The sequence below is a fragment of the Ranitomeya imitator genome, chromosome 2 (assembly GCF_032444005.1).
Source record: "Ranitomeya imitator isolate aRanImi1 chromosome 2, aRanImi1.pri, whole genome shotgun sequence".
In the NCBI taxonomy this organism is placed as follows: Eukaryota; Metazoa; Chordata; class Amphibia; order Anura; family Dendrobatidae; genus Ranitomeya; species Ranitomeya imitator.
The window spans coordinates 290,441,822-290,463,994 of record NC_091283.1 but is presented as its reverse complement, the minus strand read 5'-3'; the positions used below and the strand labels follow the sequence as shown (position 1 = coordinate 290,463,994).

The 22,173-nt window shown below is 45.3% G+C and overlaps 1 protein-coding gene across 3 annotated transcripts in view; it reads right to left on the bottom strand.

The window, feature by feature from the left end:
• Positions 1-3,993: 3,993 nt before the first annotated feature.
• The window catches only part of LOC138663248 (oocyte zinc finger protein XlCOF22-like), a 37,220-nt gene continuing 19,040 nt past the window's right edge, over positions 3,994-22,173 (bottom strand). For all 3 annotated transcript variants that reach the window (XM_069749417.1, XM_069749418.1, XM_069749419.1), the window contains one exon: positions 3,994-5,458. In XM_069749417.1, coding sequence (XP_069605518.1) covers positions 4,191-5,458 — 1,268 coding nt within the window. In that variant the 3' untranslated portion in view covers positions 3,994-4,190. The remainder of the gene's footprint in view (positions 5,459-22,173) is intronic.

The window sequence follows — 22,173 nt, the reverse complement described above, 5'->3', positions numbered from 1 at the left end:
TTGTGGAGAAGTGGGAAGTGGGATCATAGTACGAAGGAGATAGAACCAGAAGGAGTCGTGCCCCGAGATTGGCAACATACTTCTGAGGCGCGTAGCCGGTGGCCAGAGCACCGAGGAAGTAACAGACTCCACGCATTACATCAAACAGCGGCAGGACAGTTGATTAAAGGTTGGCTGTCTGACTTAAATCACCTAAACGGACATAGAAGGCAATCATGGGAGAGGGGCGTTGCTAGGGTCCCAGAATAACTCCAGGCCTACCTGTCCTAAAGGTGCGTCCTAGCCATATAATCTGGGGGACGGAGAGAGAGAAGGAACAGATACGACAGTTGTGAGGACTATCCCGTGGTGCTCAGCAGGGAAGGACTACAACACACAGGCGCTAGAAGGTAGACACTGATTCCCACCTGCTAAGGGAACTCTGGATGTGCCTTCGGACCAGCCGGTCTCAGCCAGCCCCGTTAGCAGTGCTCTGGAATGTGGACCCCGAAGCCTTCAGTAAAGGTAAAGAGACTACAACCCTGTGTCCTCGTTATTCCTCGCACCTTGCACCATCACCTTTCATTGGACACCCCTTAGCAGGGTCACGGACCGGGTCTAGCCACCGTGACAACCCCGGATCGAGTACCCCGTGGCCCTGTGTCTGGGGGCGCTCCACCAGTAGTTACATGACTACCATGCAGAACAGGATGTGCCCACACTTCTAATCATTCCTCATTGGCTAAACTAAATAAAACCAGGAATCGGAATTATGGAAACTTCCGATTCCGGTATCCAATATACTGAAAGTATCGGAACTCGGTATCGGAATTCCGATACCGTAAATATCGGCCAATACCCGATACTTGCGGTATCGGAATGCTCATCACTAGTTAAGATTATATTTACCAAAATGTTATCAATTTATTAATATTAAAATTATACAAAATTACATTAATCCAGAGTAGCACTACCAAAGCAGGTAACATGGGGATTTTGTGAATCAAAGTATGGCATTGTTAACAACTGAAAAAATAAATACAATAGATTGCAATTACTATGCTCTGTAATTAATGTGAGAGCACATTGAATACATAGGAGTCACCATTACCACATTTCAAGTAGTCCCATAAGGGGTCAAACTCCAAATGGAGAGGAGACATGGATATAAATCACTCATTTGAAAAAAAGTGCCACAGTGCATATTCGTGCATATTAATTAAACAGAGTATCCATAGACAAAGTGCCAGCGCCATAACTTACTTGGTATATCACAAACTTTGAGCCCAGGCCTGCTGCCTCTACATGCATTATGAATATGGTGAAAATGAATAAAAAAATAATGCAGTAAGGATGTAATGGGCCTTCATATATTGACACACATGACTGTTAGCCACGCCTCCTGACAAAGATGGGCGAAACGCACGTAGAGGCGGCAGGGCCGGGCTCAAATTTTGTGATTTACCAAGTAAGTTATGGCGCTGGCACTTTGTCTGTGGATACTATATTTAATTAATATGCACTAATATGCACTTTGGCAAATGAGTGATTTATATCCATGTCTCCTCTCCATTTGGAGTTTGACCCCTTATGGGACTACTTGGAACGTGGTAATGGTGACTCCTATGTATTCAGTGTGCTCTCACATTTATTACAGAGCATAGTAATTGCAATCTATTGTATTTATTTTTTCAGTTGTTAACAATGCCATACTTTGATTCACAAAATACCCATGGTACCTGCTTTGGTAGTGCTACTCTGGATTAATGTAATTTTGTATAATTTTAATATTAATAAATTGATAACATTTTGGTTACTATACTCTATACTCTATTTAGTACTCTAAATAGGGTTTCTAGTGTGGTATTGATATTTTGCGTTCTTTTCATTGCACAATCTCTTGATATCCTCTTTTTGAGAAAATTTGTGCTTAGCTATAAACATGAGTATCACCAAATAATGTTAAACAGTAGCTTGCAGGAATCAAGTCAATAATCTCCATCTGAAATATAAAATTCAGTGCTCATACGGTAAACTTTTCCATATTGACTTGCATTATCATTACTGCTTCTGGTGCCTTTCTCTCCTTGAAATCCACTCCTCTGCTTCCATCGGATGCTGAAAGAAAATTGCCTTCTCACCATCTACTACCCTCAGCCAGGTTTGGGTACGCCATCAAATAAATCACATTTTAACTTTTCAGGTGTCTCGTAATTGAAATAAATGAAGCTCTTTGTTTCTGCAAATCAGCTGAAAAGTCCAGAAACAACATTACTGTGGCATTTTCATGTTTACCCCCTTAACCCCCAGAGCTTTCTTGGTTCTGCGTTTTTGTTTTTCGCTCCACTCCTTCCCAAAGCCATAACTTTTTTTAATTTTTCAGTCAATATGGCCATGTGAGGGCTTATTTTTTGAGGGACGAGTTGTACTTTAGAACGAACCATTGGTTTTTCCAAGTGCGTTGAAATTGCAAAAAAAGAGCAATCCTACACTTGTTTTATGTTTGGCTTTTTTGCTAGGTTCACTAAATGCTAAAACTGACCTGCATAATGATTCTCCAGGTCATTACGAGTTCATAGCTACCAAAACATGATTATGTTATTTTTTATCTAAGTGGTAAAAAAAATCTTCCAAGCTTTGATTAAAAAAAAAATTGGCACAATTTTTCGATACCTGTACCGTCTCCAATTTTCGTGATCTTGGGTTGGGTGGGGCTTCATTTTTGTGTGCCAAGCTGAAGTTTTTAATGATACCATTTCGGTGGAGATACGTTCTTTTGATCACCCGTTATTGCATTTTAATGCAATGTCTGGGTGACCAAAAAAAATGTAATTCTGGCGTTTTCAATTTTTTTCTCGCAACGCCGTTTAGCGATAAGGTTAATTATTTTTTTTATTGATAGATCGGGCGATTCTGAATGCGGAGATACAAAATATGTGTAGGTTTGATTTATTTTTTTATTGTTTTCTTTTTTTTCATATTTTTTAAAACATTTTTTTCACTTTTGCCATGCTTCAATAGCCTTCATGGGAGGCTAGAAGCTGGCATAGCCTGATCAGCTCTGCTACATAGGGGCGATGCTCAGATTGCCCCTACGTAGTTGAATTACAGCATTGCTATGAGCGCCGACAACCGGGTGGCGCTCACAGCAATCTGGCATCAACAATCATAGAGGTCTCCAGGAGACCCCTGGTTGTCATGCTGATGCACCGCTGACCCCCGATCACGTGACGGGGTCAGCAGTGCACTGACATGTCCCAGCTTTGATGCGGGCTCACCGCCTGAGCCAGCATCAAGTTCTAAGAAGAAATGCGTGCACTCTGGAGATATGGGGCTGGTGCAGGCTGAACCCGGAAGGAATCCGGATGACTCAAAATTGAAGAAAACAACCACACTCAGGATATGAATTTGTGTCATAAACGTGAAATTTTAATAGGGAACACCACAGTGATTTAGTCAAGTGTTGAGGTAACGTTTCGACCCCTTGTTGGGCCTTTATCAAACCTCACTTTTAAGTAGAGGGCATTGGGAGAAGAGGAGAATAATGTCCAAGGCGGACACAGCGGCTCCACTGGAGTAAAAAGGGAAGTATGAGGATCCGGAATGGCACAGACGGGGAATGCGATCTCTACAGGCACTGTGGGTCCAGAGGCAGGAGGATAGGCGGTAGTGTAGTCACTTCTGCCATCAGATGTACTATTCTGTTCAAAGGCAGAAAGGGGTTAAAGATCATAGGGAACATAGGGAAAATACTAATAGAATACCAAATGCTTTTTGAAAGCAAGTGAATTCTTAAACTTGGTTCTCTGTCTTCACTTTTTGGACATATTAAGCAATAAGAGTAAGCCAGAGAGCAACTGCAGCCTTGGCTTCCTGTTGATGTTCAATATATCTGAAGGCAGGAACAGTGAAGCCAGTGCTGATTCAGTGCTGGGCTCCTTGTTCTGTAACAACCTCACATTAGCCCAGGGAACGTGAGGGTCAAGACCACTTGAACAGCACTGGCATGCAAAATGAGTATGAGTGTTTTTATTTGAAATAGGACAAACATGAGGAATGACAAGGTGTTGTCCTAGTAATGGACAACCCCTTTAAAAAATACAATTTTTGGTTAAAACATTTCCAACATTCTGAACATGAAAAAGGCTTTTCCCCTTTGTGTGACTTCTCTGATCTTAAAGAGCTGATTTTAGTGTAAAACAGTTCCTACATTATGAACATGAAAAAAACGTATCCCCTGTGTGAGTTCTTTGGTGTATAACAAGATTAAATTTCTTATTAAAACATTTCCCACATTCTGGACAGGAAAAAGGCTTCTCCCCTGTGTGAATTCTCTGGTGGTTAACCAACCCTGATTTCTGATTAAAACATTTCCCACATTCTGAACAGGAAAAAGGTTTCACCCCTGTGTGGGTTCTTTGGTGTATAACAAGATTGCATTTCTTGTTAAAACATTTCCCGCATTTTGAACAGGAAAATGGCCTCTCCCCTGTGTGAGTTCTCTTGTGCTTAACCAAAGCTGATTTCTGATTAAAACTTTTAGCACATTCTGAACATGAAAAAGGTTTCACCCCTGTGTGGGTTCTTTGGTGTATAACAAGATTGCATTTCTTGTTAAAACATTTCCCACATTCTGAACAGGAAAATGGCCTCTCCCCTGTGTGAGTTCTCTGGTGCATAACCAAACCTGATTTCTGATTAAAACTTTTAGCACATTCTGAACATGAAAAAGGTTTCACCCCTGTGTGGGTACTTTGGTGTATAACAAGATTGCACTTCTTGTTAAAACATTTCCCACATTCTGAACAGGAAAATGGCCTCTCCCCTGTGTGAGTTCTCTGGTGCATAACCAAACCTGATTTCTGATTAAAACTTTTAGCACATTCTGAACATGAAAAAGGTTTCACCCCTGTGTGGATTCTTTGGTGTATAACAAGACTGCATTTCTGGTTAAAGCATTTCCCACATTCTGAACAGGTAAATTCCTTCTCCTCTGTGTGGGTTCTCTGGTGCTTAACCAAAGCTGATTTCTCGTTAAAACCACATTCTGAACAGGAAAAAGGCATCTCCAATGTGTCACTTCTTTGGTGTCTAACAAGATGGGATTTGTGTTTAAGACATTTTCCACACTTGGAACAAGAAAATCTTTTCTCCACTGTGTGAATTTTTGGATGTTTAAGAAAAGACTTTTCGATGAGAAAATTGTTTCCATATTCTGGACATGAAAATGGCTTCTTTGACTTAGGAGTATTTCGGTTTTTAATGCTTATTTTGTGACTCTGATTTTCCTTAGCTGTCGCCAATGAATCAGAAGACAGGACCTTTTTGAAAGGAACAGATGATAGGTCTTTGCTGTAAAGGGATGATGGTATATCTGGAGTAATGGCATTAACTTCAATTGTATCCAGTGGGATCTCAAAATCATCTGATATAAACATTGAAGATGTCAGCTGTTCCTCTGATCTCCAAGTAAAGTCATCTGCCAAGATATAAACCAATTATTATTTTTTAATAGAATATCTTTGAATGTCATTTATATTTCTACTTAAACTCTCTGTAAAAATGGCAAGTTATGTAAAAATGTTGAATTCTTCACCAAGACAATGACAGCTCACAGTCTAATAGAAAATCTCAAAGGATAGAAAATCTCAAAGGATGAACCACTGGAGTGTGGTGTTCAACTGTTTGTTCATTATGCCTCCCAAATATGGAATAAAAAGCCACAAAGAAACGCTATGTTGACAAACCTAATGCCAATAAAAACTTCTATTCATCTAACAAAATACAAGTCCCCACTCAGGTCCTTTATCTATCAGTGGAAAAACAGGAGGTTTCCACAGTATTAGTGTCTCAAAGGTTCTTGAGTAATATGGCTTCCATTAACCAATCCAGCAATAACCACTCTCCCAAGTCAAATTTCCCCCTCGCTTCTGAGCCTTTCAGTGTGCCCAAACCACATGTATTTGGCATTACTATAGTGAGAGAACCCGCTTAATTTACGGTGTGTGTGTGTGTGTCTCCGGGAGCACAATCAGGGCACTATGTGTTGGGTAATAAAATGGCATATTTGCAATTTTTTTTTCTCCAACATCCACTGTGTGCCAATTTCTGGAAAGTGCCTGTGGAATCAAAAATTGTCACTACTCCAAAAGATTAGTTCTCTGAGGTTATAATTTTCAAAATGGAGTCATTTTATGGAGATTCCTACAGCTCTGATTTTCTGAAATTTTGTCATATTAGAGCTTCTGCAGATGGTGTGTCACACCTCTTCTAGGATCTGCTCCTATGAAGTCAAAAGGAGTTTCCTTATTCATAAGGCAGGCGGGGCTGGTAATGGAGTACATATTGGTACCAGAAGCTCTGGATGACATAGGCTCGATTCAGCCACTAAGATTAGGGTGCCTGGGACAAGTAGTACCATCCAGTCACCTGGGTGTATGTGCTGTCCAGCTAAAGTAATCTGCTCCCTGATTCAGCCAATTGGGTAGCACCATATTCTACGAAAGCTCGAAGTATTTTGAAAGTAGCTGCCAGATACAGCCTTGTTCTCCTCTGGTTCAGTCCTCTAGTCTCCGCTCACGGCTCGTGTATTTGTTTCATGTTGTGATGCCGGCCTGTTTGCTGACTACTCTTCTGATTTTCTATTTTCCCTGCCTTACTGGTTCTGACTCAGCTATCTGACTATTGCTCTTCCCATTTCACACCAACAAACAGCAGGCAACACTGTGGCCCAAGCCAGGGGGGTCTCTATGTAAGTCCAGATCCATGTTGTGGTTTTAAAGGGTGATAAGCAAGACAATCCCTGGGATCAAAAAGATGGAGTAGATAGCACCAAGTCTGTTTGTGGTGGCTGACAGGTGGCCACAAAAACTGCTACTAAGACATTGTGTCTGCCAACTATTCCAGTAAGATCTGGATTCAATAGCTAAATGGTGCTCTTTCTCTTCTCAACCCTGAAATGTGCCCAGACAGTAATGTACAACCTTATATAGGGTATTGTTGGAAACAAGAGAAGCTGTAAAATAATTTGTGAGGGCCACCTGTTTGCTATTAGCCTTTGTGAAAGTGAAAAAATGTGGGCTTATATTTTGTAAAGAATTCTAAAATTATCACCACATGAAGTGACACTTGTGGGCCCTGATTAGGAACACAAAACTGGCTGCAGGAACTGGTTATCAGAGTATTTTGTTAACTAACTACTGTGGTCAAAAACTGTGACTATAGACAATAACACACCTGCTGAAATGATCAAACTCAACAAACTTCATCAGTAAAAAATGATTGTTTAGTGGTGAAACCTCTCTGAAGTAGTTACAGTATGGGTGGTTCTTGACAATCTATATTATCGTAATTTTCTGTCCAATGAGTTTCAATAAGAAATATTAGATAGTCAAAGATAAGAGTAGAGAAAGTATTATTACTAGAGTTGAGCGACCTTGACCTTTTTAGAGTCGAGCCGGGTTTCGCGAAACCCGACTATCTCAAAAGTCGGGTCGAGTGAAATCGGCCGATTATGACGTAAAGTCGGGATCGACCGAAACACGAAACCCAATGCAAGTCAATGGGGCAGCATAGTCGGCAGTGAGTGGGGGCCAGGAAAACACCTAGAGTGCCCATTTTAATGTCAAAACCATCCATTCTTCTTAATGAAGCTTGTCAAGCGTAATTTACCTTATAATAATTGGAAGGCATTTGAAATTGGGGGTCATTTGGCTAAAGTTGTGGTGGGTAGGGCTGGTTCAAGTAATTAGTGGGCCCAGGAAATCTGGACCACGTCACGGCAGTGGAGCAGGGAGAGGTAAGTATTTCAACTTTGCAAGTGCTGTGAACCTGAGCAAGCAGGGGGGGCCCACTCGTTGGCATTGGCACTGGCACAGGGCCCCTCAAAGTACAGTGGTGTGTTTGCACGGCGGGGGCGCCTCCCACCGGCAGCAACACTTTTGCGTACTATGAGAGGCCCTGTGCCAGTGACGTCGCCAACTAGTATTCCTCCCCCCCACCTGATGAAGGAACCTGCACTTTCATCTGCACCTTCCTCTTTGTCCCCGTGTAAGGTGGTATGGTATGCGGGAAGAGCAACCTGACTTTCAGCAGGGTCACAATGTTGTTGTGTAGCGTGCACGGGGAATGTTGCGTTATGGGTCAATGTACCAGCAGACTCATCTATCACTGGCTGGGCAATGGGCAGGATGAGGAGGAAACACAGATATAGGCCCAAAGAATAAAGTTGGCTAAATGCAGTTCAAAATTGGTAACACAGGAATAACCAGGGGGCATTGCAGTGGAGGACAACTGGAATGAGAGGCTGACACAGAGAGTAGGCCCAAATCAGTAAGTAGTCGAAATGCAGTTCAAAATTGGCAACCGTAGTAAACAGGCGGCACAGCTTTGTTCAGTGGAGGAGAACAGCAAGGAGTGGCAGACACCGATAGTAGGCCCCAACCCAACTAGTAGGCAAAATGCAGTCTAACATTAACAACTACTTAACGAGCGCCTGAAAACGGAATTTCAGGACAGGAAACCAGGAGAACAGCAAGGAGTGGCAGACACCGATAGTAGGCCCCAAACCAACTAGTACGCCAAATGCAGTTGTTCCGTTTAACCACAATTTAATGAGAGCCTGAAGATAGAAGTTCAGGAAAGGCAACCTGGAGAACACCTTGGAGTGGAACACACCATCTCTCTACACCCCATACCCAATTTGTAGGCCTAATGCAGTGTAGTTTCCAACAACTACTAAACGAGAGCATGAAGATCGAAGCATTGGCGAGGAAACCTGGGGAACACCTTGGAGTGGAACACACCATCTCTCTACACCCCATACCCAATTTGTAGGCCTAATGCAGTGTAGTTTCCAAGAACTACTAAACGAGAGCCGGAAGATCGAAGCTCAGGAAAGGCAACCTGGAAAACACCTTGGAGTGGAACACACCATCTCTCTACACCCCATACCCAATTTGTAGGCCTAATGCAGCGTAGTTTCCAACAACTACTAAACGAGAGCATGATGATCGAAGCATTGGCGAGGAAACCTGGGGAACACCTTGGAGTGGAACACACCATCTCTCTACAGTGGAACACACCATCTCTCTACACCCCATACCCAATTTCTAGGCCTAATGCAGCGTAGTTTCCAACAACTACTAAACGAGAGCCGGAAGATCGAAGCTCAGGAAAGGCAACCTGGGGAACACCTTGGAGTGGAACACACCATCTCTCTACACCCCATACCCAATTTGTAGGCCCAATGCAGCGTAGTTTCCAACAACTACTAAACGAGAGCCGGAAGATCGAAGCTCAGGAAAGGCAACCTGGGGAACACCTTGGAGTGTAACAAACCCTCTCTCTACACCACGGAAGGGCTGATTCTTAGGAAGGAAGGCTGTCGGAAAGAAGCAGGGCGCGTCCGAGGGTGATTATATTCTTATTAGGTATATACTCACCCTCGGACGCGCCCTGCTTCTTTATTTGTAATGAATGTTTATTTGCAATGTGGTTTTGACTTACTCTATTTTTTTGGTAAATAATGATTTTATTATTTTCATTGTTTTGCATCTTCTTGGCAATAATATAAAGAAGACGCGACAGGACAACACTCGGTGGATGCCATATCTGTGTTTAAAATTGAAAAAACCTTTCAGTTAACTACTTGCAGGAGAAAGTTATTGTAGCTGGTGGCCATTTTTAGTACTGTACCAGATTTTTGTTGTATGTGTTTGTTTTTAATGTTAAAATGTCTGCATTTGATATCTCTCCAGTATTTTCTTTTTTATAAGCAAAATACTTATTTTTATATTTTCTGATGTTGGTTCCAGGGGTACACGGGCAGCAGTGGTGTGGTCAGTGGAGGCCTAGTGGAAGGAGTGACCGCAGACAGGCATCGAAGGCCTAAAATAATAACACATGGCTGTAGGCAATTTTAAATTGGTTCCAGGGGTACACGGGCAGCAGTGCCCTGGTCAGTGTAGTAGTAGTTGAAAGAATGGACCGCAGACAGGCATCGAAGGCCTAAAATAAAAAAATTGGGCTGGCTGTAGGCAATTTTAAATTGGTTCCAGGGGTACACGGGCAGCAGTGGTGTGGTCAGTGGAGGCCTAGTGGAAGCAGTGACCACAGACAGGCATCGAAGGCCTAAAATAATAACACATGGCTGTAGGCAATTTTAAATTGGTTCCAGGGGTACACGGGCAGCAGTGCCCTGGTCAGTGTAGTAGTAGTTGAAAGAATGGACCGCAGACAGGCATCGAAGGCCTAAAATAAAAAAATTGGGCTGGCTGTAGGCAATTTTAAATTGGTTCCAGGGGTACACGGGCAGCAGTGGTGTGGTCAGTGGAGGCCTAGTGGAAGGAGTGACCGCAGACAGGCATCGAAGGCCTAAAATAATAACACATGGCTGTAGGCAATTTTAAATTGGTTCCAGGGGTACACGGGCAGCAGTGCCCTGGTCAGTGTAGTAGTAGTTGAAAGAATGGACCGCAGACAGGCATCGAAGGCCTAAAATAAAAAAATTGGGCTGGCTGTAGGCAATTTTAAATTGGTTCCAGGGGTACACGGGCAGCAGTGGTGTGGTCAGTGGAGGCCTAGTGGAAGGAGTGACCGCAGACAGGCATCGAAGGCCTAAAATAATAACACATGGCTGTAGGCAATTTTAAATTGGTTCCAGGGGTACACGGGCAGCAGTGCCCTGGTCAGTGTAGTAGTAGTTGAAAGAATGGACCGCAGACAGGCATCGAAGGCCTAAAATAAAAAAATTGGGCTGGCTGTAGGCAATTTTAAATTGGTTCCAGGGGTACACGGGCAGCAGTGCCCTGGTCAGTGTAGTAGTAGTTGAAAGAATGGACCGCAGACAGGCATCGAAGGCCTAAAATAAAAAAATTGGGCTGGCTGTAGGCAATTTTAAATTGGTTCCAGGGGTACACGGGCAGCAGTGGTGTGGTCAGTGGAGGCCTAGTGGAAGGAGTGACCGCAGACAGGCATCGAAGGCCTAAAATAATAACACATGGCTGTAGGCAATTTTAAATTGGTTCCAGGGGTACACGGGCAGCAGTGCCCTGGTCAGTGTAGTAGTAGTTGAAAGAATGGACCGCAGACAGGCATCGAAGGCCTAAAATAAAAAAATTGGGCTGGCTGTAGGCAATTTTAAATTGGTTCCAGGGGTACACGGGCAGCAGTGGTGTGGTCAGTGGAGGCCTAGTGGAAGGAGTGACCGCAGACAGGCATCGAAGGCCTAAAATAATAACACATGGCTGTAGGCAATTTTAAATTGGTTCCAGGGGTACACGGGCAGCAGTGCCCTGGTCAGTGTAGTAGTAGTTGAAAGAATGGACCGCAGACAGGCATCGAAGGCCTAAAATAAAAAAATTGGGCTGGCTGTAGGCAATTTTAAATTGGTTCCAGGGGTACACGGGCAGCAGTGGTGTGGTCAGTGGAGGCCTAGTGGAAGGAGTGACCGCAGACAGGCATCGAAGGCCTAAAATAATAACACATGGCTGTAGGCAATTTTAAATTGGTTCCAGGGGTACACGGGCAGCAGTGGTGTGGTCAGTGGAGGCCTAGTGGAAGCAGTGACCACAGACAGGCATCGAAGGCCTAAAATAATAACACATGGCTGTAGGCAATTTTAAATTGGTTCCAGGGGTACACGGGCAGCAGTGCCCTGGTCAGTGTAGTAGTAGTTGAAAGAATGGACCGCAGACAGGCATCGAAGGCCTAAAATAAAAAAATTGGGCTGGCTGTAGGCAATTTTAAATTGGTTCCAGGGGTACACGAGCAGCAGTGGTGTGGTCAGTGGAGGCCTAGTGGAAGGAGTGACCGCAGACAGGCATCGAAGGCCTAAAATAATAACACATGGCTGTAGGCAATTTTAAATTGGTTCCAGGGGTACACGGGCAGCAGTGCCCTGGTCAGTGTAGTAGTAGTTGAAAGAATGGACCGCAGACAGGCATCGAAGGCCTAAAATAAAAAGATTGGGCTGGCTGTAGGCAATTTTAAATTGGTTCCAGGGGTACACGGGCAGCAGTGGTGTGGTCAGTGGAGGCCTAGTGGAAGGAGTGACCGCAGACAGGCATCGAAGGCCTAAAATAATAACACATGGCTGTAGGCAATTTTAAATTGGTTCCAGGGGTACACGGGCAGCAGTGCCCTGGTCAGTGTAGTAGTAGTTGAAAGAATGGACCGCAGACAGGCATCGAAGGCCTAATATAAAAAAATTGGGCTGGCTGTAGGCAATTTTAAATTGGTTCCAGGGGTACACGGGCAGCAGTGGTGTGGTCAGTGGAGGCCTAGTGGAAGGAGTGACCGCAGACAGGCATCGAAGGCCTAAAATAATAACACATGGCTGTAGGCAATTTTAAATTGGTTCCAGGGGTACACGGGCAGCAGTGCCCTGGTCAGTGTAGTAGTAGTTGAAAGAATGGACCGCAGACAGGCATCGAAGGCCTAAAATAAAAAAATTGGGCTGGCTGTAGGCAATTTTAAATTGGTTCCAGGGGTACACGGGCAGCAGTGGTGTGGTCAGTGGAGGCCTAGTGGAAGGAGTGACCGCAGACAGGCATCGAAGGCCTAAAATAATAACACATGGCTGTAGGCAATTTTAAATTGGTTCCAGGGGTACACGGGCAGCAGTGCCCTGGTCAGTGTAGTAGTAGTTGAAAGAATGGACCGCAGACAGGCATCGAAGGCCTAAAATAAAAAAATTGGGCTGGCTGTAGGCAATTTTAAATTGGTTCCAGGGGTACACGGGCAGCAGTGCCCTGGTCAGTGTAGTAGTAGTTGAAAGAATGGACCGCAGACAGGCATCGAAGGCCTAAAATAAAAAAATTGGGCTGGCTGTAGGCAATTTTAAATTGGTTCCAGGGGTACACGGGCAGCAGTGGTGTGGTCAGTGGAGGCCTAGTGGAAGGAGTGACCGCAGACAGGCATCGAAGGCCTAAAATAATAACACATGGCTGTAGGCAATTTTAAATTGGTTCCAGGGGTACACGGGCAGCAGTGCCCTGGTCAGTGTAGTAGTAGTTGAAAGAATGGACCGCAGACAGGCATCGAAGGCCTAAAATAAAAAAATTGGGCTGGCTGTAGGCAATTTTAAATTGGTTCCAGGGGTACACGGGCAGCAGTGGTGTGGTCAGTGGAGGCCTAGTGGAAGGAGTGACCGCAGACAGGCATCGAAGGCCTAAAATAATAACACATGGCTGTAGGCAATTTTAAATTGGTTCCAGGGGTACACGGGCAGCAGTGCCCTGGTCAGTGTAGTAGTAGTTGAAAGAATGGACCGCAGACAGGCATCGAAGGCCTAAAATAAAAAAATTGGGCTGGCTGTAGGCAATTTTAAATTGGTTCCAGGGGTACACGGGCAGCAGTGGTGTGGTCAGTGGAGGCCTAGTGGAAGGAGTGACCGCAGACAGGCATCGAAGGCCTAAAATAATAACACATGGCTGTAGGCAGTTTTAAATTGGTTCCAGGGGTACACGGGCAGCAGTGGTGTGGTCAGTGGAGGCCTAGTGGAAGCAGTGACCACAGACAGGCATCGAAGGCCTAAAATAATAACACATGGCTGTAGGCAATTTTAAATTGGTTCCAGGGGTACACGGGCAGCAGTGCCCTGGTCAGTGTAGTAGTAGTTGAAAGAATGGACCGCAGACAGGCATCGAAGGCCTAAAATAAAAAAATTGGGCTGGCTGTAGGCAATTTTAAATTGGTTCCAGGGGTACACGAGCAGCAGTGGTGTGGTCAGTGGAGGCCTAGTGGAAGGAGTGACCGCAGACAGGCATCGAAGGCCTAAAATAATAACACATGGCTGTAGGCAATTTTAAATTGGTTCCAGGGGTACACGGGCAGCAGTGCCCTGGTCAGTGTAGTAGTAGTTGAAAGAATGGACCGCAGACAGGCATCGAAGGCCTAAAATAAAAAGATTGGGCTGGCTGTAGGCAATTTTAAATTGGTTCCAGGGGTACACGGGCAGCAGTGGTGTGGTCAGTGGAGGCCTAGTGGAAGGAGTGACCGCAGACAGGCATCGAAGGCCTAAAATAATAACACATGGCTGTAGGCAATTTTAAATTGGTTCCAGGGGTACACGGGCAGCAGTGCCCTGGTCAGTGTAGTAGTAGTTGAAAGAATGGACCGCAGACAGGCATCGAAGGCCTAATATAAAAAAATTGGGCTGGCTGTAGGCAATTTTAAATTGGTTCCAGGGGTACACGGGCAGCAGTGGTGTGGTCAGTGGAGGCCTAGTGGAAGGAGTGACCGCAGACAGGCATCGAAGGCCTAAAATAATAACACATGGCTGTAGGCAATTTTAAATTGGTTCCAGGGGTACACGGGCAGCAGTGCCCTGGTCAGTGTAGTAGTAGTTGAAAGAATGGACCGCAGACAGGCATCGAAGGCCTAAAATAAAAAAATTGGGCTGGCTGTAGGCAATTTTAAATTGGTTCCAGGGGTACACGGGCAGCAGTGGTGTGGTCAGTGGAGGCCTAGTGGAAGGAGTGACCGCAGACAGGCATCGAAGGCCTAAAATAATAACACATGGCTGTAGGCAATTTTAAATTGGTTCCAGGGGTACACGGGCAGCAGTGGTGTGGTCAGTGGAGGCCTAGTGGAAGGAGTGACCACAGACAGGCATCGAAGGCCTAAAATAATAACACATGGCTGTAGGCAATTTTAAATTGGTTCCAGGGGTACACGGGCAGCAGTGCCCTGGTCAGTGTAGTAGTAGTTGAAAGAATGGAATGCAGACAGGCATCGAAGGCCTAAAATAAAAAAATTGGGCTGGCTGTAGGCAATTTTAAATTGGTTCCAGGGGTACACGGGCAGCAGTGGTGTGGTCAGTGGAGGCCTAGTGGAAGGAGTGACCGCAGACAGGCATCGAAGGCCTAAAATAATAACACATGGCTGTAGGCAATTTTAAATTGGTTCCAGGGGTACACGGGCAGCAGTGGTGTGGTCAGTGGAGGCCTAGTGGAAGGAGTGACCGCAGACAGGCATCGAAAGCCTAAAATAATAACACATGGCTGTAGGCAATTTTAAATTGGTTCCAGGGGTACACGGGCAGCAGTGGTGTGGTCAGTGGAGGCCTAGTGGAAGGAGTGACCACAGACAGGCATCGAAGGCCTAAAATAATAACACATGGCTGTAGGCAATTTTAAATTGGTTCCAGGGGTACACGGGCAGCAGTGCCCTGGTCAGTGTAGTAGTAGTTGAAAGAATGGACCGCAGACAGGCATCGAAGGCCTAAAATAAAAAAATTGGGCTGGCTGTAGGCAATTTTAAATTGGTTCCAGGGGTACACGGGCAGCAGTGGTGTGGTCAGTGGAGGCCTAGTGGAAGGAGTGACCGCAGACAGGCATCGAAGGCCTAAAATAATAACACATGGCTGTAGGCAATTTTAAATTGGTTCCAGGGGTACACGGGCAGCAGTGGTGTGGTCAGTGGAGGCCTAGTGGAAGGAGTGACCGCAGACAGGCATCGAAGGCCTAAAATAATAACACATGGCTGTAGGCAATTTTAAATTGGTTCCAGGGGTACACGGGCAGCAGTGCCCTGGTCAGTGTAGTAGTAGTTGAAAGAATGGACCGCAGACAGGCATAGAAGGCCTAAAATAATAACACATGGCTGTAGGCAATTTTAAATTGGTTCCAGGGGTACACGGGCAGCAGTTGTGTGGTCAGTGGAGGCCTAGTGGAAGGAGTGACCACAGACAGGCATCGAAGGCCTAACATAACAAAAAAGTCAATACAATGGTATGGTCAGTGGCAGGCATTCAAGGATGTCAGCGCATAGACTAAACATTGGTGGAGCTGTGAGATAATTTTGCAAGTGGTAGAGCACTGTTTGAGCTGGGGTGGGGGGAAACTGTCTTGTGGCCGGCGGTACAGGCCCAGGGCCCCTCATATTACAACGGTGTGTCTGACGTTGGGTGCGCACCACCACCGCCAGAGACACTTTATTGTACTAGGAGGGACCCAGTGGCAGTGCCGTCGACCAAAAGCGGGCTCACCCACCTCTTCAGACAAACTGCACTCTCACGGGTGCTGTCGCCAAGTGTCGATACCACGGCCCCGTGTGGGGAGTTTGGCCATTTAGTGAGGTGTAAACATGTCGTATGCTGGACAATCAGGTGCAGAAAATTACGAGATTGGAAAAGGCATTCAGAATAGTCCACAGGCAAGACCTTTTCATAGGAAAGCTAGGTATCAGCCGGGCAAGGTGGGGCAAAAGATTTCGAAATCCAGTTGTGGTTCATTTTAATGAAGGTTAGATCATCTACATTTTGGGTAGCCAGACGAGTCCTTTTTTCTGTTAGTATTGAACCTGCAGCACTGAATACTCTTTCTGATAGGACACTAGCTGCCGGGCAAGCAAGCTCCTGCAATGCATATTCTGCCAATTCTGGCCAGGTGTCTAATTTTGATGCCCAGTAATCAAATGGGAATGACGGTTGAGGGAGAACATCGATAAGGAATGAAAAATAGTTTGTAACCATACTGGACAAATGTTGTCTCCTGTCACTTTGAATTGAGGCTGCAGTACCTGTCCTGTCTGCGGTCATAGCAAAATCACTCCACAACCTGGTCAGAAAACCCCTCTGGCCAACGCCACTTCTGATTTCAGCCCCTCTAACTCCTCTGGTCTGCTGGCCCCTGCAGCTCGTGTGAGAACGATCACGGGCGCTGTGTGCAGGGAATGCCAGAAGCAAACGGTCAACAAGAGTTGATTGTTTGGTTGCTAATATTAGTTCCAAGTTCTCATGTGGCATTATATTTTGCAATTTGCCTTTATAGCGAGGATCAAGGAGGCAGGCCAACCAGTAATCGTCATCATTCATCATTTTAGTTATGCGTGTGTCCCTTTTGAGGATACGTAAGGCATAATCCGCCATGTGGGCCAAAGTTCCAGTTCTCAAATCTGCGGTTGTGCTTGGTTGAGGGGCAGTTTCAGGCAAATCAACGTCACTTGTGTCCCTCAAAAAACCAGAACCCGGCCTTGCCGCGCCACCAATTTCCAGTGGCCCCGGAAAAGCTTCCTCATTAAAAATATAATCATCCCCATCATCCTCCTCGTCCTCCTCCTCCTCTTCGCTCGCTACCTCGTCCTGTACACTGCCCTGGCCAGACAATGGCTGACTGTCATCAAGGCTTTCCTCTTCCTCAGCTGCAGACGCCTGATCCTTTATGTGCGTCAAACTTTGCATCAGCAGACGCATTAGGGGGATGCTCATGCTTATTATGGCGTTGTCTGCACTAACCAGCCGTGTGCATTCCTCAAAACACTGAAGGACTTGACACATGTCTTGAATCTTCGACCACTGCACACCTGACAACTCCATGTCTGCCATCCTACTGCCTGCCCGTGTATGTGTATCCTCCCACAAAAACATAACAGCCCGCCTCTGTTCACACAGTCTCTGAAGCATGTGCAGTGTTGAGTTCCACCTTGTTGCAACGTCTATGATTAGGCGATGCTGGGGAAGGTTCAAAGAACGCTGATAGGTCTGCATACGGCTGGAGTGTACGGGCGAACGGCGGATATGTGAGCAAAGTCCACGCACTTTGAGGAGCAGGTCGGATAACCCCGGATAACTTTTCAGGAAGCACTGCACCACCAGGTTTAAGGTGTGAGCCAGGCAAGGAATGTGTTTCAGTTGGGAAAGGGAGATGGCAGCCATGAAATTCCTTCCGTTATCACTCACTACCTTGCCTGCCTCAAGATCTACAGTGCCCAGCCACGACTGCGTTTCTTTCTGCAAGAACTCGGACAGAACTTCCGCGGTGTGTCTGTTGTCGCCCAAACACTTCATAGCCAATACAGCCTGCTGACGTTTGCCAGTAGCTGCCCCATAATGGGAGACCTGGTGTGCAACAGTGGCAGCTGCGGATGGAGTGGTTGTGCGACTGCGGTCTGTGGACGAGCTCTCGCTTCTGCAGGAGGACGAAGAGGAGGAGGAGGGGGTGCGAACGGCTACAGCCAATTGTTTCCTAGACCGTGGGCTAGGCAGAACTGTCCCAAACTTGCTGTCCCCTGTGGACCCTGCATCCACCACATTTACCCAGTGTGCCGTGATGGACACGTAACGTCCCTGGCCATGCCTACTGGTCCATGCATCTGTTGTCAGGTGCACCTTTGTGCTCACAGATTGCCTGAGTGCATGGACGATGCGCTCTTTAACATGCTGGTGGAGGGCTGGGATGGCTTTTCTGGAAAAAAAGTGTCGACTGGGTAGCTCGTAGCGTGGTACAGCGTAGTCCATCAGGGCTTTGAAAGCTTCGCTTTCATCTAACCGGTAGGGCATCATCTCTAACGAGATTAGTCTAGCTATGTGTGCGTTCAAACCCTGTGTACGCGGATGCGAGGCTAAGTACTTCCTTTTTCTAACCATAGTTTCATGTAGGGTGAGCTGGACTGGAGAGCTGGAGATCGTGGAACTAGCGGGGGTGCCGGTGGACATGGCAGACTGAGAGACGGTGGGAGATGGTATTGTTGCCACCGGTGCCCTAGATGCAGTGTTTCCTACTACGAAACTGGTGATTCCCTGACCCTGACGGCTTTGGCCTGGCAAAGAAACCTGCACAGATACTGCAGGTGGTGCGGAAAATGGTGGCCCTACACTGCCGGAAGGGATGTTGCGTTGCTGACTAGCTTCATTGGCCGAGGGTGCTACAACCTTAAGGGACGTTTGGTAGTTAGTCCAGGCTTGCAAATGCATGGTGGTTAAATGTCTATGCATGCAACTTGTATTGAGACTTTTCAGATTCTGTCCTCTGCTTAAGGTAGTTGAACATTTTTGACAGATGACTTTGCGCTGATCAATTGGATGTTGTTTAAAAAAATGCCAGACTGCACTCTTTCTAGCATCGGATACCTTTTCAGGCATTGCAGACTGAGCTTTAACCGGATGGCCACGCTGTCCTCCAACAGGTTTTAGCTTTGCCACGCGTTTTGGGCAAGATACGGGCCCGGCAGATGGAACCTGTTGCGATGTTGATGCCTGCTGCGGCCCCTCCTCCTCCGCTTCAGAACTGCTGCCGCCTGCACCCTGTTCCCCCAATGGCTGCCAATCGGGGTCAAGAACTGGGTCATCTATTACCTCTTCTTGTAGCTCGTGTGCAACTTCGTCTGTGTCACCGTGTCGGTCGGTGGTATAGCGTTCGTGATGGGGCAACATAGTCTCATCAGGGTCTGATTCTTGATCAGCACCCTGCGAGGGCAATGTTGTGGTCTGAGTCAAAGGACCAGCATAGTAGTCTGGCTGTGGCTGTGCATCAGTGCACTCCATGTCAGATTCAACTTGTAATGGGCATGGACTGTTAACTGCTTCACTTTCTAAGCCAGGGACGGTATGTGTAAAGAGCTCCATGGAGTAACCCGTTGTGTCGCCTGCTGCATTCATCTCTGTTGTTGTTTTTGCTGAAGAGGACAAGGAAGCGACTTGTCCCTGACCGTGAACATCCACTAACGACGCGCTGCTTTGACATTTACCAGTTTCACGAGAGGAGGCAAAAGAGCTAGAGGCTGAGTCAGCAAGATAAGCCAAAACTTGATCTTGCTGCTCCGGCTTTAAAAGCGGTTTTCCTACTCCCAGAAAAGGGAGCGTTCGAGGCCTTGTGTAGCCAGACGACGAACCTGGCTCCACAGCTCCAGACTTAGGTGCAATATTTTTTTTCCCACGACCAGCTGATGCTCCACCACTACCACTACCCTCATTACCAGCTGACAATGAACGCCCCCGGCCACGACCTCTTCCACCATACTTCCTCATTGTTTTAAAAACGTAAACAAACTAACGGTATTTGTTGCTGTCACACAAATTACACGGTGAGCTATAACTTCAGTATGATTTAGCTACCCCTTTACAGGTGAGTGAGACCACAACGAAAATCAGGCACAATGTTACACACTCTGTTGTTGGTGGCAACAAATGAGAGAGATGCCACACACGCAGGACTGTCACTGAAGCACAAATGTAAATATTAATCTCCCACTGATTTGATTTTTTTTTTTTTTTCAGGGAGACTTTAGGAAAAAAAAAATAGAATAAAATGATTTTTTCAGGAAGAATTTAGAAACCAAAGAAAATAAAATGATTTTTTCAGGGAGAATTTAGAAAACAAATAAAACAAAAAAAGGCTTTCTATGGCCCACTGAGTGAGAGATGACGCACACAGGAGTCAGGAGTGGCACACAAGCCCAGAGGCCAATATTTATCTCCCACTGATTGATGTAGTGATTTTTTCAGGTAGATTTTGGAACCCAAATCAAGCTAAAAAAAATAATAGGCTTTCTATGGCCCACAATTGGAGAGAGAGAGATGGCACACCCAGGAGTCAAGACTGGCACACAAGCAGAAAGGGCAATATTAATCTCCCACTGATTTGTTTTGTTTTTTTTTTTTTTTTTTTTTCAGGGAGACTTTAGGAAAAAAAAAATAGAATAAAATGATTTTTTCAGGAAGAATTTAGAAACCAAATAAAATAAAATGATTTTTTCAGGGAGAATTTAGAAAACAAATAAAACAAAAAAAGGCTTTCTATGGCCCACTGAGTGAGAGATGACGCACACAGGAGTCAGGAGTGGCACACAAGCCCAGAGGCCAATATTTATCTCCCACTGATTGATGTAGTGATTTTTTCAGGTAGATTTTGGAACCCAAATCAAGCTAAAAAAATAATAGGCTTTCTAGTGCCCACAATTGGAGAGAGAGAGAGATGACACACCCAGGAGTCAAGACTGGCACACAAGCAGAAAGGGCAATATTAATCTCCCACTGATTTTTTTTTTTTTTTTTCAGGGAGACTTTAGGAAAAAAAAAATAGAATAAAATGATTTTTTCAGGAAGAATTTAGAAACCAAATAAAATAAAATGATTTTTTCAGGGAGAATTTAGAAAACAAATAAAACAAAAAAAGGCTTTCTATGGCCCACTGAGTGAGAGATGACGCACACAGGAGTCAGGAGTGGCACACAAGCCCAGAGGCCAATATTTATCTCCCACTTTTTTTTTTTTGTTCCAGGGAAAATTTATAAACCCAATAAAAAAAATAATAAATAGGCTTTCTATGGCCCACTATCTGAGAGACAGAGAGAGATGGCACGCTTAGGACTGGCACACAAGCCCAAAGGCCAATATTAATCTCCCTTTTTTTTTGTAAGGGAGAATTTATAAAACCAAAAAAAAATAAATAAATAGGCTTTCTATGGCCCACTATTTGTGAGAGAGATGGCACGCTCAGGACTGGCACACAAGCCCAGAGGCCAATATTAATCTCCCACTTTTTTTTTTTTTTCCAGGGAAAATTTATAAACCCAATAAAAAAAAAATAAATAAATAGGCTTTCTATGGCCCACTATCTGAGAGAGAGAGATGGCACGCTTAGGACTGGCACACAAGCCCAAAGGCCAATATTAATCTCCCACTGATTGATTTATTGATTTTTTCAGGTAGAATTTAGAACCCAAATAAAGCAAAAAAAAAAAAAATGGGCTTTCTATGGCCCACTGAGTGAGTGATGATGCACACAGGAGTCAGGAGTGGCACACAAGCCCTGAGGCCAATATTTTTCTCCCACTGATTGATGTAGTGATTTTTTCAGGTAGATTTTATAACCCAAATCAAGCAAAAAAATAAATAGGCTTTCTATGGCCCACTGAGTGAGAGATGACACAGACAGGGATGGCACTCTAGCAGAAATGTCAATCTTAATCTCCCACAAAAAAAAAAAAAAAAAAACAGGGAGTGTCCTTCAATTACTATCTCCCTGCAGTAATCTCAGACAGGTATGGCAGGCAGCAATAAGGAGTGGACTGATGCACAAATTAAATAAAAAGTGTGTACAAACCAAAAAGACAGCTGTGCAGAAAGGAAGGAACAAGAGGATTTGTGCTTTGAAAAAAGCAGTTGGTTTGCACAGCGGCGTACACACAGCAATGCAGCTATCAGGGAGCCTTCTAGGGCAGCCCAATGAGCTACAGCGCTGAGGGGGAAAAAAACCTTCATTGGCTGAGAAATGGCGCTTTTCGCGTCATTAAAACGCGACTTTGGCGCGAAAGTCGCGTACCGCATGGCCGACCCCGCACAGGGGTCGGATCGGGTTTCATGAAACCCGACTTTGCCAAAAGTCGGCGACTTTTGAAAATGAACGACCCGTTTCGCTCAACCCTAATTATTACTCCCCATTTCAGGAGAGATTGTGCAGTAATCTCAAT